Genomic DNA, 15,546 nt, shown 5'->3' with positions numbered 1-15,546 from the left:
AACTACTGAAGCATACATGCTTCCAACATTTTTTTGTTCCATATATTCTCATTTTCTTTAATATTTTTGCGTGTATTTCAGTAGTTATACTGATGTCTAAGGTAAGACTTGTTATCCATTAATATTTTCATGGTACTATGACTGAGCACTTAGATGATTCTTTTTAGGTTTTCTATTATTTCTAAAACTCCAAAAGAAAAGAAAAGAAAAGAATAGAAAAGAAAACAAAATCTAATAGATCAACTACAAATCACTTCCAGACTAAAATCTAAACCTCTCAACTTGTCAATATGTATCTTTACAACAAGGCCCATCCTTTAGCCTCTTCCTTTTGCTGCATCTCAGTACCTATGGACATGCTTTACCTCCTTTGGTTATTTGGAATTGAAAATTCCTATTCACCCTTCATGTCCTCATATAGGTGTTACCTCCTTGTAAAACTTCCTCTGACATGACACAGAACTGACTACTTTTATATAATGTTTTAAAAATATAGCTAACATTTTTGAGCATTCATTTTGTTCTAATGTGTATACTGAATATTTTATATGATTTACTGGATTCAGTTATCACAGTAAAAATGTATGACATTTATTATCCTCACTTTATAGAACAGGTGACTGAAAATTACAGAATGTACGTATCACACTGAAATATTTGCATTAATATATACAAATTTTGTTTGGTATAGCCTGATCCATGGTGACATCTGCTTTAACTAAGAGGATGGATAGAATGCATGGTTTTATGCAATAATCACAGAATAATTTTTCACATAGTACAAACTTTATAAGATATTGAAAAGTAGAGTTCAAGGTTATAATCTTTGTAAAATTACTTAAGAACTATAAAATAGTGTTTATATTACGAAAACAGAGATTGACTAATACAGATTTATAACAAAATGGGCAACCACCCAAACCTCTACACATTGGGAAGAGATAAAAGCTTCTGAAAATACAACTATGTAGACACTCAAAAAACTTGAAAAGTAAATATTCAAGATCTCATATTCCTACTCTATAGAACAGGGACATAATTAAAGCTTGAGAGAATTTTCAAAAACTCATTAACTAGCCTCATCAATATAGGGAATAAAAGCTCAATATTAAACCACAGAATAGACTTTTAATAAGAATTACAGAAATGTGCTATAATGATGCAGGCTGAGTTAAAGGACAAAATCATATGTATGATAAAAACACAATCAGAAATGCAAAGTAAATAATGAGCAACCTGGCATTTTTTTCAGCCAAACACTATTCAATTTTCCTAACACCATATAAAAACATGCAAACGTATATACAGTCCTTGCCATGAGTTAATTATGTTTAAACATTCATTACAAATGAGTGCTTTTTTTTTTTATAAAAGAGACCAGGCTCTTTCATAATTAGAAGGAAAATTTAAACAATGAATAAATAGATTAAAATGAAATTAATAAGCCTTTCTCAAAATGCATAACATTGGAGGAACAATTATAAATGTTCTTTCAAATTACAGATGCTTTTTGGAAATTGATCTGCTTTGTGCAAGTAGATAATATTAAATGGAACAATTCTCTCTGAGTTTCAACTGTGGAGGTCAGGAAGAGAATCATCCTGACAGCAATTGGTAACTTAATTATTTAACATTAGCAGAATAACCTTCTAACATCTTTACCTATAGAGGAACTTCTCCCAGGTGATTTTGTAAAAGAAGCTCGGTTTAAATAAAAATTGAAGTATTTGTGTTTAGGAAACTCCATGAGGCTCATGTGACATCTTACATCAATGATCTGAACTGAGGAAACTGATATCCATTAATTATGTGTCTATTTTGTAATATAAGGGTCATTTTAAATATTTAAAAATATACCACTGAAATACATGAGATGAGTATGTAGTATCATTTGCTATAATAATACAGGTCTAGAATATATCATAGTCTGCTAGTGGTAATAAAATCCATCTTTGCAACGTGTATTCTGATTTCTGCAAAACTATGGCTGCTACATTGTATTTATTTATTTATTTAGTTAGTTAGTTCATTTTTATTTTATTTTATTTTTTTAAATTTTATTTTTATATTCCCCATACAATCGCAACCCCCTTATTTTGACCCCAATCCCTCCCCTCCCCGCCCCCCATCCCTCATAGAGTGTCTCTGGTTCATAGTTGTTTGTTGATTGTGATTTTCACTTTCTTATAGTTATTCATTTTCCTGGTCCCTTATTTAAGTTTTCTAGATGATTCACCTAACCAATCAGTTATGCTTTCGTATTTCAGTTGTAAGATAATCAGAATGGTTTTTGTGTAATACTTGAGCTTAAGAAAAAGGGGTGGAGGAAAACCAAATCCAAACAGGTGAGGGAACAAAAGAAGAAAATACAAACTGAGCAGGGGTACCTATGCGTACAGGGATACCTCTGTGTCCCTCATCCAGAAGTGAGAGACACGAGTAGGGCTGGTAAATCAAGGAAGAATACCACTCCTGCTGATCTCAATAAACTATTTGCTCTACTCTAAGTAATGACTTTCTCAAGTAGTCAATTATTCCCAGCAAAAAAGAAAGCATATTTTACAACATTAGCTTCAGAGCAACTTTTATTTTTCCCAGTCACTGTTACTGCATGTCAAATACAAATATACAAATACATGATTTTGCCAGGGAATTAAAAACAAAGGTGGAAGAATCTATTTTTTTCCCTCACAAAGTACTTGACTGATTACATACTTAGATGACAAAAAAACATGAACTCATTAATAATGTGCATTAGCTTATTCAATATATGATTTACATTTTATTTTCTGAACTCTACTAAGTTACATAAATGTTATAAAAACAACACTATTTATTTAAACACATGAAAGACAACAAAGTGAAAAATGCTGCAGAATTATACTCTGCTAACATTTCATACATTCATTTATTATACCTTCACTTCATTTCTCTTGAACATTTCTACTTTTTCTGCTTGAGCAGTACTTTCTTAGTAACTTTCATTTTCTTACTTTGTTTCTACAATTTTTAGTGAATATATTCTCCTTCTGACCTGGAAAAAGCCTTAGATAGTTACTTTGATAATAGGCTTCTTGGCAGGCATCAAGGTATCCTGCACTCTGAACTGCTATTCGATGCAACCCTAATTGACCAAGACACGATACTGTGAAGTGTTCCTCCCAGCTCATTTTTTAAAGCATACAGGATATACAATTAATGAGTCACCTGAGAAATAAAGTTGAGTATATGAAATAGATTAAGTTGCTAGAGAAAACACTCAGCATTTTAGATTTCTTAATTGTAATTTCTTTTATATATTTTGCAGTTAATGCAAGAGGAATAAAGTAATTTTTAAAAACAAAGAAGACCTAAACTTCTAAGTAATATAATGGGTATTTGGGCTATCTGAGAGATCCTAAACAGTTAAAATTGGAAAGGGAGAGACAGGGCAGCGCTTGATGTTGGATGTCCTTGGATTCACTCTTACAGTTTTGGCTAACAGGGTTGGACTTTGAAAGAGTTAAGAAGATGTGACAATATAAAAGTTTTGTTTTGGCTTAAAATGCTTTCTAATTTTTTGGAATATGTGAAGGGACAGGAGACTAAAGAAGGAGACTTGTCAGGGTATCATTAAATTAACCCAACGGATAACTGAGGGTCTTAACTAAAAGAACAGGGACAGGAATTGACAGGGAGGAATGGACAGCAGAAATACTAAGAGGTGGAACTCATAAGACTTGTGACTCGTTAAGGTCTTGAGCAGTGATTATGATTCTAAATTGCCTGGATTGCATGCATGGGTAAATGAGGATTCCTAGGATAAGGAAACAAATTGGGATGGATGAGCAGGCTAAGGTAAGTGATTTTTGCAGGTGAACTTGGAATTACTAGTTTATTTGTTCATCAAATATTTATTTGGTGACTATCATCTTCTAGAAACTATTATTAGTGCTGGAGATACAGTAAAGAAAGAAAATACATGATCCCAAGGCCCTTGTCATCTAGTGTAACAGAATAATTACAAATAAGAACATGAATGTACAGATAAATATGATATTTTCACAGTGTTATAATCCACAAAAAATAAAACATGAGATTAAAGAGAGTAATTGAATGGTAATCTGCTTTTGAATGAATGTTCAGGAAATACGTGTCCCAAGAGCTGGCATTTGAGCCTGAATGGCAAGAAGGAAATAGCAGTAAGAATACCTAGAAGGTGAGCATTTCAAGTAGAAGACAATGTTGGCAAACAGCATGAGAACAAATTCGTAATCTTGAAGCCCATGAGTTTAATAACAAAGGGGAAGTATTACAAGAAAAAGGGTCAGAGATGTGGAAAAGTTTCCACGGGACATACAGGTTGTGAAAGGTTGTAGTCAGTTGACTCTAAAGATCATCTATTTACAGATGATAGTGAGGTCATGAAAATGGAACACATGAAAAGCCACAAAAACAAAAAATGAAATGTGAGGAAAATTCTATCCAAAGTAATTAAAAATGCATATCAAATACCTGTAACATTCATGGATATAGCAGTTTACACATGACCGTCAAAACAGAGAAGAATCAATAGGATCTTCAAAAAAAAGGTGAATTTATTAATATACTTTTTTATGTCTTTACTAAAACAAAGCAAATAAGTGCTTATGGAATTAACAGAGAGAAGCCCTGTGAGAGATATCTTCTGTGGCTGGAGGAAGATCTGAAGAAAGCTTTCAATTTTCTTTGGAGATTTCCTCTTTCAATCTCTGATGACAACATGGCAAACTGGTATTAGTCTAATGCTGCCCAATGACCAGAAATAAGCCATTCTCTGCTTCTATTTTGTTATATCTAAAGCAGGCTAACATTTTATAGACGTAATTTACAACACCAATATCGGGGCTCAGAGCAGACAGCCCCAAAATGTGTCCAAGTGGCATATTTATTATGTTGAATTAAAGTTGCTTGAGAAATAGATAGTGATGGAATAATACTCGAACTCTCTTCATTCTCCCTGAAAACAAGAAATAAATCCCCCATGGGAAGGGTACCCTCCCTGTAGAGGCAGAGAAAGAGACATCTTTATTGCCACAGAAAAGAAATGCTAGGCCTGTTTAGCTTGTGTAAATGAGTTCTGCTCAGTTCACTAAATTAATGCCAAACCTTAAAAATCTTTGTTATGTCACTTTTCACAGATTTGATATTTCTTTGTCTAAAATACATAAAAGCAGCCTACTTTGGTCATTTTGTTGAACCTCTTTGCGATGTTCCCATGAGAATGAATTATTTTGTTTTCACCTTTTAATCTATCCTTTATTTATAGGATTTCAGTGAAGAATCTACAAGGGTAGAGAAAGTTATTCTTCTCTACACCAAGCCAAAAATTAAGGAAAGAAAAATCTAAGAAACATAAAATCCTGAGCTGGTAAGTACACCTACCTCATTCAATAGTAAGGACCTAGCTTATTGCATTCCATATTTATTTCCTTAACTATTCTCACCCCAAATCTGTGAGTCTTCCCAGTTACCTGTCTGTTACCTCACTAAAGAATTATATTGATGGGAATCAATTTATTTCTTCAACTTATCAATTATTTATGACTCCTAAGAAAATAAGAACAGGAAATTTTCTACTACTTATCTAGGGAGTTCCATTTAGTTTTTCTGAGAAATATTTGTCAGGCAGGAGTGTAGCCATTTGAAATAGCATAATCTATCTAAACTGGAATATGTGTCTACAATATAATAATACGTAACAACTGTTCAGGAAACATTACATATGTGTCATAATAGCAACAAGTTTTCCTATTGAAAACTATTTATATAGTTGGATGAAAAAAATATTTTACAATTACCCTTTACCTATTTGTGAACTTAAAATATGTTCTGCGGGCTAGAGGGGGGAAGAGGAAGAAATACCTAGGTAGTAATTTCCCAGGCTGCAATATTCATAGAAAGTAGTCACTAAGCATTTACAATGAGAAAGCAAAAACTACATTCACTAAGGAATGTGTTATATTTTTATTAAATGTGTACCCTAAAAATGTTTTATATTAAAACATGTAGTAATATAGACACATCTGTGTTGACTTGGGAATGTCCCAGTGTGTTCTGGGGATGAGTCATGGAGTAGGTTTGCAAGGCAAGACTCTGCTGTTCAGTGAGTAGCCCTCTTGCTATTTACTAGCAGTAATAAACAAATGTGACAATGAGCAGGAGGAACAGGGTCCAGGGAGACAAAGGGTAATCAACTTTAAAGGGAACTGGAGGGGACATGTCAGCCACATATACAGGGAGGACTTCCTCCTGTGCAGGAACTTGATGTAATTCTGAGCTACTCCCATACCTCCTCAGACCATGGCACACAATCAGTCAATGGCTTCCTAGGCATCCCCAGCTGCATCATGATGTGGGCTACTGTCTTAGGGCAGTCATGCAGGAGTGCCTTTTCCAAATCCTACACAAACAGGTGCACAGAGAGGCCACATGGGCTGCACAGAATGGCCACACACTTATACTCTATATCAGTTAAATTTAAAATATGGAACATTGCCATCACTGCCATTAAGGAACGTGTGGCATTACATAATTCCTGACTGAATTTTGCCTCTATGGAATTAGATGACATAAACAACATTTTGGCACCAGTTCATCAAAAAAGGGAAAAAAATTCACTATAGTATCTTATTGATGTATTTACCAAGACTGTCCTAACTACCTAAGATGTGACGTTTTACTTTTGCATAGCTTAACAATGGTTTAATATATTAACTTTTAATTTAAGAATGTATATAGATTTCATAATACTTAACAGGAGAAAACAAGTAATTAATATTTTCAATGTATGCATTAAAAGACTGCCAGATTTAAGATTCTATTGGTTTAAACACAAAAATTAGAGAGAGAATGAGAGATAAAATGTGGACAAACTCAAAAATACATTTCTTTAAAGACAACTTTTCCTTTAAAGTCAAGGAAATTAGAACTTTTCTGAATAATAATAGCACACACACTTTTAAAGATGCATCTGGAAGTTCCACAGAGAAAAATTGATGGTCTTATATTGATGTGAAACAAAGAACAGTAGTTTTACTTATAAATTCTCAGGTAGTCTTAAACTGCATTAACTTCTGAAGGGAAGATGCTATTTGGGAAAACTTAAAGGACCTCAAACCAATGCCAGTACTTATAAGGATCAATGTGATTTTGAGGAATAAACACATTATTTATAAGCAGTTGAAAATCAAGTTTGCTGAGAGTAAAGAGAAACTTTTCCTCTGATTGTTATCAAGAACAAAAGGTATTGATGGCATAGGATTTCGTATATGTCAATTAAAATAAGAAAAACTATAATAGAGACAAAAAGGCTTGGAGTTAGCATTTCCAAATGCAAAATGCAAAATGTACAGACTTACTGGTACATGCCATAGATGGTGGGTCTTTTTCAGCTCTGAAGTAGCCCTTTTCACATTGACAGACAGAAGTTGCTTCCTTGTAGGTTAAACTGTGTGGCGGGCATTTTGAACACTTTGTGTTCCCCGCAAATGCTTTATAGAATCCCGGTCTACAAGCTGTAAGAACAGGAAAGAAAATTTTGCTATTACTGCTATTGTTATTGTACACATTAGTTATGCACATTTGGGATCTCAGAGTTCAATGTAAGGTATAACAGAATAATCAATCTATCCAACATTCTCTTATAGAGCACACACTAATGAAATAAAAAATTTACCCCTCTTTTAGCTTGAATCATATTGGATTATAAATATTTTGTCACATCTATCGCCTAAGTTCTCTTAAATGTCATGAGGAGACCTGGGTCTTACTATCCTTATATCCACAGTGCTTGGCATAGTTCAAAAAAAAAATTAGAGTTTTATTAATACTTGAAAAACTGAATGACTACATGAAAGATTAATTCATTGATGGCTAACATTATATTACCATTGATAGCATGCTGTAAGCAGAATTAGCATTCTATATATCTTTTAGTAACTAGGCTTTACTTGTTTGAATCTGTAAAAAAACAAGCCTAAGTTTTCAAATCTTGAGAACTTTTAAATTTCTTTCTTATCCATCCACCCTTTTTCTCTACCACTTTTTTCTTTCTTTTTATAGGATGTAAACTTTATTTTAAAATAACAAACCACCTAAGATAAGAATATTTCCAATATATGCCAATACACCACAGAATACAATTGAAAGTTAAAGATGATCTCATACAGTGGTTTCTGATTTTTCCTTTTTAAGAAAAGCTATTCAGATACAGATCTTCAAGTTAAGGCTTTAATTTCTATAATTATTTTTTTTAAACAAATCTTTAATCAAGTAAGTTCATGCTTATATAAATGAGATCAAAACATCCAAACTCTATGGACATTTATTTTAAAATATCATTTAGAAAATTGGTTTATATCTACCCTTTCTTTCCACCTTTCCTCTTCAAATGTCACTTTCATAAAATGCCCACATATTGCTATATAGATATATGTATGTTTTAAAGGCTGTCATCATTAAAGAAAAAATAACAAATATTGGTGAGGATGTAGAGAAAAGAGAAAATTTGTGCACTGTTGAAAGAAATATAAGTTGTTCCAGTCACTCCATAAGACCATTATGGAGTTCCCTCAAAAATTAAAAATAGAATCAGCATATGACCCAACAAGTTCATTTCTGGGAATGTATCCAAAGGTAATGAACAAGATAACAATTACTGAGTGCAATTAGTGTGGGAAATCATATGCAAGGTGTACAATTTTATAAGTTTTGACATTATTTGTAAACTGTGAAAACTTTGCTACAATCCAGATAGTAAGCATATCAACTCCAAGTTCCTTTTGTTTCACCTCATATGTAAGCTTTAGGCAATATGCCTGGGTGTTGCTTTTTTTCTTATGTTCAAATATAACCTGATAATCTCTGCCTTTTCATTAAGATGTTTAGACTATTTACATTTAATGTGATAACTGATATGGTTAGTTTTAAGTTTATGTTGTTATTTGCTTTTCATTTAACCTGTATCTCTTTTGCTCCTTTTCTTTTTATATGCCTTCTTTTAGAATACATTTATCACTTTAATGATGTTGTTTAATCTCTTTTGTTAGTTTATCTGCTCATTAGCAAAACTCAGGGAGAACCTCTTTCAGAAAAGCATTGTCCCCTTTCACACTGATTTATGACACTTTCTTGGTCTGCCTGGATTCTCAGATATGTTTTCTCAGTCCACAGAGAAATCTATCAGATTCTGTCAGGGTCCCTTCCTCCCTGCTTGATGGCCTGATAACTCTCTCAAGACAATAATTTGGGGCAATTGTAGGGCTTTTTTCCTTTATTTTCCCTCAGGGAATATATCTCTTATTATCTTATGTCAGATATTAAAATGATCTTTTTATATGTATTGCATGGGATTCTGGATTTATTTCAGGTAGCATATTTTACTACATCTTGGTCACAAGTTAAAATCAGGCTACTTTAATAATTTTGAGTTGTTATTTTTTGGTAACTGTCTTCATATTTCTCTCCTTTTTATAATGGCCTTGTATTATCTACTATACCTAGTTCCTCAAAGACATATTTAAGAGTTTATTTTAAAGTACAATTCAATACTGTTGCTATCTACCAGTAAGGAGAAAAAGACACACAAAACTAAATGTTGGTGAGTATGTGGAACAATATGAACTCTCATACATTACTGGAGGAATTTAAATTGGTACTACCATTTTGAGGAACTATTTAGCAGTATCTACTATGGATGAATATAAGCATATCTTCTGTCATGAAAATTGTACTCCTAGGTATATACCAAAAGAACAGCAGAAAGTGAAAGGAGCCTACAGGCAGACATACCAGGTTCAATGCTACATGAGCTATCACTGTTCCGTTTGATTTTCATTCACTATAATTTTGTTGACATACTGACCCTTCTCATTTGACATATTTTCTAATCTGTTCACTCCTTGCTTTGTTCTTATTAGTATAAAATTTCTATATCCTCGTATGCATTTTGATGAAATATCCTGAGTTAATGGAGGTAAACTGATATGTTCAATTAACTGTTTAAACAAGCTTACAATTTATTAAATTTATTTTTTTAAGATTTATTTGTTGATGGGGTACAGTCCAAGAACTGGGGTACAGTCCAGAGGTGTGGGGGGGTGAGAGGATTCACCAGAGACAGAGTGGTGAACAGAACAGGCAGATCAACTGAAATACACTGCTGAGAGAAGCAGCAGGTGAGTCAGGAGAGGTCTGCTGTGCCATATGGGTAGCTCCCTTGCTGGGGATTGAACCCGTGCTGCAGTGGCTGTGGATAGATTCATAGGTTAAGTCTTTACCTATGAATCTCCCTTGTGCCACCAGGGAGCCCACTTTATTAAATTTCTAATCATATAATTTGATGGAGATATTTAATCAAATTACAAACAAGTCTTGTTTGTAAAATATTTGTAAAATATATTTTTTTGTTGCTATGTATCTATTGTACATATAAAAAGTATCAAGAATTCCAAGAGAATGAATATTATATAATTTGTTAATGACAGATCCATAAAATTTAAAAGTATTATAAATTACAGATAAAACAACCTAAGTTACAATTTAGTTAAAAATCTGAGTGTTATTTAAAAATGCTTTCCATTTGAGAGACTTTTTTTAAGATTTATTTTCTTTCTTTATGCATGAAAAAGCTGGGGTGTAGGCCAGAAGTATAGGAGGGTGAGAGGATTCACCAGAGACAGAGTGGGGAGCAGGTGGATCTACTGAAATACACTGCTCAGGAGAGCAGTGGACAGAAGAGGTCTGCTGTGTCATGTGTGTTAGCTCCCTGGCCAGGGATGGCACTCATGCTACAGCGGCTGGTGATGACTTGATAGTACTGAGGCTTTAACCCCTGTGCTACCAGGGAGGCCCTTGATTTAAGAAATTTTAGGTGACTATGTAAAATAATAAAATATGTGATACAAATTATAAAGGGCAAAGTGATTTTTATAGTAAAGCATGTAATAAAGGTACATTCAATATGAGTATAGTAACCAAATCCCACTAATACTACTAGTAAGCTACATATTTGCAATACAGTTTTCCTCATACAGATTTTACTATCCTCAGAAAATTTTAAGTCTTGTGTATTGATTCCAATGCAGTTTGAAAGTATACACACACACACACACACACTGCTAAAACAAAATAAAGGAATGTATGCAACACATACATTATTTTCAAAATTGGTTAGGTTATATTTTGCTAGCAATGTTCTTTGGATTTATCTTTATAATCAGAGAACCCTAAGACAAAGACCATGAGAAATCCTATCTGGCATATCATGCTGTGAAGTTCTCACCATTTGATGAAATATTGAATTATGTCTTATATGACAGGAACTGATATTAATGTAACTGACTGCCTTTGCTTAACCGATGTTCAATAGCCTGTAAGTTTAGATCAACCTGAATGACTACACTATGTGATCTGCATTTCTAAAAACAGACTTCATAAAATTTAAAAAATTGGGATAGTCAGTAACATTGCAGTTGCCCTAAATGCTATTCTGCTGTTATGAAAATTAAATTTTGCTGTGCCTTGTAAGTAGAAATGTGAGGGAAGATTTAAAATTTGGAAAATATAAAAAGGGGGGGGGGAAAGTCCTAAAACCTAAGTATAAATAAGCATAAATATTTTGTTTTTCCAGAATAACTTCCTAACAACCACCCAAGGAAAATCTCATGTTCAAATACAGGACAAGTAATTACAAATTCTGGATTATATGTTAAAATATTCAAACTAACCTTCCTTACAGATGGGCCACTATAAAGTTCACATGAGATAATACATGTAAAAATACGCTATTACTATTTCTAATCATTGCCATCACCAAATAAATGTTTAAAGTGAACTTCCTCTTAAAAAAAGCAAATAGAAAAACAAAAACACACTATCCATTATATGACTTTTATTATAAAGAATCAGAGATAGGGGTTATGCTTCTGGAAAAGATAACATTAGCACACTGCATCCTCTTTCTCCTGTTTATCTGTAAACTCTGGGCACAAAATACCCAGCAGATGATTGATAACTCTGAAAATTTAAGAGGAAGCATCGATACTGGAAAAGAGACAATTTAGAAGTACTACTGAGCTAGCAATGTACCATTGCTCTACCACCAGTGCTTGATCTGGTACCTGAGCTGAATGAACTGGAGACTCAGAAATGGGCACCAAGCCACAGATAGAGTTTCAGGACAAATCTGTTCATCTTGGCTCTAGAAATGGGAAATGGAAATCCTAATGCTCAAGAGACAAAGTGGAAACCACTTTCTCTTTTCTCTTCTACTCAGTTCTAATCCATAATCTGAGTTCTCATGAAACAGAGCTAAAGCAGAGATATAGTAAGGCAGTAGCCATTCAAAGGGAGAGTGGCCAATAAGGGACAGGTCACTGCCTTTGGGTTCTCACCTGCATGCACAATTGCCAAGGCCACTCCAGTTCGGAGAACAACAACAATGGGGTATATTTAACAAACAGAGGAAACAAACGGTTTCTCAGTTTGCACATGGCTGACTGTCTCACCCCAGATACCATACACAGTGTCCAAAAGTCCCAAACAAAAGGTTGCTCAGCCAAGATGGCACTGTCCCATCAATGAGGGTCTGGAGTTCGTGGCAGACCACAAGCAGGGGCCAGGATTCAGCTCACTGGAAGCACTCACAGTGGGGCCACTGAGATGACATCACAGCTGCCCATAGTGTCTGAAAGTTGGGATGGACAGCACCAGGCACTGAATAGACAACAATGGAGGCAGCAGCACCAGGAGGCAGGAACCAAATGATGAGGACTGGTTAAATGTTCTCAGAGGTGACCTGGACACAGAATGCCATTCACTGGTCAACAGTGCTGGGCAGCACTGGCCAGTAATGTACATCAGGACCCGTCATTAGGAGGCAGCAGTGCTAGAAACACTGTGTTAACAGTTCTTTGTGAGTTGTTTGCCCATACCAACAGCAAGCACTCTGAGACATCAGGCCCGGGGCCTTTGGTGCTCCTTTCAGATAGTGTCAGAGACAGGCTGGAGGCAGGTACAACTGATCCAACCTCTATAAAACTCTGGTTTCTCTGCCTTTGGCTTCTCTTTTTTCTCTGGGAGTCAGCTGCTGATGTCAGGAAGAGTCCTTCTGAAGCACAAAGTGCTTCAGGCAGTGCCCTGCCTTCCACGCTCTTTCAGGCTTCCCCCTGACAAGCCTCATTAGACTGTATTCAATCATATGGCTAATTAGAGTATTTACCAGTTTACAGCTGCAACTGATCATTCTATTCTAAGATCCAGGCACCAAATCCAAGGGCCTCTCTACTGCCTGCAGCTGGATGGAGCCACAGCAATGGAGCTGGCCCAGTGAGGCCCTATGTTACTTCCTGCAGCCCTGAACTAAGGGTCTAGTGCCCTGGGGTGCTGTGGTAAGGAAACCACTGCTGTCACCATCACTGCTGGCCTCTGCCTACAGCCTGAGCTCCAGTGAAGCCACTGGTGGTGGGCTGTAAAATGTCTGTCACCTACTGCTGCTCCCACTGTCTGCAAGTAGTTTCTGGGGCAGGGAGGAAAACTGCCACTGTTCTGCCAGTGAGGGACGACAGCCAGTCTTGCCCTGCAGCCTGCGTTGCAGACCCAGTTTCACTCAGCAGACAGAACATTGGTCACCCAATATATTTGGAACAGCATGTCTATTTTGTGATCTAGAGCAGTGAAGGAGTGCACAACTTTTAAATAACAATAGATGATAGTATTTGGATTATAAATAACTTGTATAAAAATACTTTTATGGAATTCAATTGACAGATTTGGTTCAACTAATGATTTTGTGTTCATGTGGATATTTTTCTTCTGTAGGAAGCAAACCAAATGTAGTTTTACTGTGATAATTAGAAACAAAAAATGTCATCCACAACTTTTATTGCATAAAAAATGCTCATTTTATGGGTGAAAATAAACAAGGCATTTTGTCTTTCAACGTAGAACTGAAGAAAGATGCACATAAAATGGTTTGTATGCATGATTTCAACCTTTTGACCAAACTTGCTCATCACTGCTCAAAGTCTCACATACTATAACACCTCAGTAAAGTTTGACTACCGAATCTTCTTCTGGCAGAGCAACAAACTTACAATACATTCTTCAATCTGACAATTGTGAATGTCCTGCTATGATATGTCTGTGGCATTCCTGTAGCTGAACATTGTACAAAACTAATATATATAGTACTGAATTATACGCTGTGAAAATTTTACTGACAAGAAAAGCATACATTTTCCTTTTATAGGGTTACGAAGGATATTGATAATCAATATAATAATCACAATATTGTCCACTACAAATTGATGCTTTACACACATTATCCCATCTAAGGCATATAAAAACTCAATGATGGTATTTGGATTGTAGGTATTAATATCCTCATTTCACAAGTAAGGAGATGAAGGCTCTAACAGTTGCTCTAAATAACAAAGATGATATATGACCAAGTCAGGATTTAAAGTCAGGTCTCGATTTTTCAGCTCAAACTTTGTTTGGAATAAAACCTTATCATGAATATATATGTGCATACACAAACATACACATTATATAAATTTATGTGTGTATATATATATATATATATGCTACATGTATGAAGATATTCCTAGCAATGCTTTAATGCATATGCACATTTATTTCTTCCTCCATAATATACCATTCCCAATATCAACCTGCAACCCACATTTTGACACCTACTATTTTTCTTATTTCATATACAAAGAAGCATAGATTTTTAACTACACTGAAATCAACTTAAAGTTTCTGTATAAGGCATTGCACTGGGACAATACTTAAGATATAATAGAGGCTATGGCTGATTATTAATATACATATTTACATGCATATTTTTGAATATTTATTATTAAAGGCATTAAAATATTCACCACCTGCTTTCCTCAAAATTTATAAACTTGTATAAAATGACTTAAAATTTCAAAATGTTTTAACTGTGTCCATCTTTCCCATAAGTAAGTACTCAGATAACATTAACTTCTATTTGTCATAGAAGTCTGAAATAATTACTAATATAATTGGCTGAAAAGTGAATTAAAGTATCCAATGTGTTTTTATTATAAGTATCCCTCTATTGATACTGTAGCATTTCAATTTCATGATGATACCTTTAGTTTTAGTTTTATTTTGTATTTAACATCACAGTGTTTACATGTTTAATAACAACGAACTGTGTGACTACAACAGTAGCTTAACACATTTCAATTAGCAATTTAAAAGAACCTACCAAAACCTTGGCTTATATTTCATTAGAATACTCTGTACACATTGAAGTAAACTGGAATAGCATCTTCTACCCAGTATAAATAGAGTACCTATGTTGATCGAAGATGGTTTTGATACAACAGATTCTCATAATCATAAGAACACAATTAAGGGTAACATGCTATAGGCATCAAGAGCAGACACTCAAGATTCAGAATTTCCAACAAACTGTGTGTAATAGTTCTATATGGTCATGTAATCAATAGAGATCAGGATATGCAGATTTTACAGATGTGATGTGTATGA

The 15,546-nt window shown here is 34.4% G+C and overlaps 1 protein-coding gene across 4 annotated transcripts in view; it reads right to left on the bottom strand.

The window, feature by feature from the left end:
• Positions 1-15,546, bottom strand: part of EPHA6 (EPH receptor A6) — a gene marked incomplete at both ends in the record, with an annotated part of 657,283 nt that overhangs the window by 385,126 nt on the left and 256,611 nt on the right. For all 4 annotated transcript variants that reach the window (XM_084232801.1, XM_084232803.1, XM_084232802.1 and 1 more), the window contains one exon: positions 7,380-7,535. In XM_084232801.1, the coding sequence (XP_084088927.1) occupies positions 7,380-7,535 (156 nt within the window). The remainder of the gene's footprint in view (positions 1-7,379; positions 7,536-15,546) is intronic.

This window comes from Talpa europaea (genome assembly GCF_964194135.1).
Source record: "Talpa europaea genome assembly, chromosome: 4".
Classification (NCBI taxonomy): Eukaryota; Metazoa; Chordata; class Mammalia; order Eulipotyphla; family Talpidae; genus Talpa; species Talpa europaea.
This window is presented reverse-complemented; position numbering and strand designations above follow the sequence as displayed.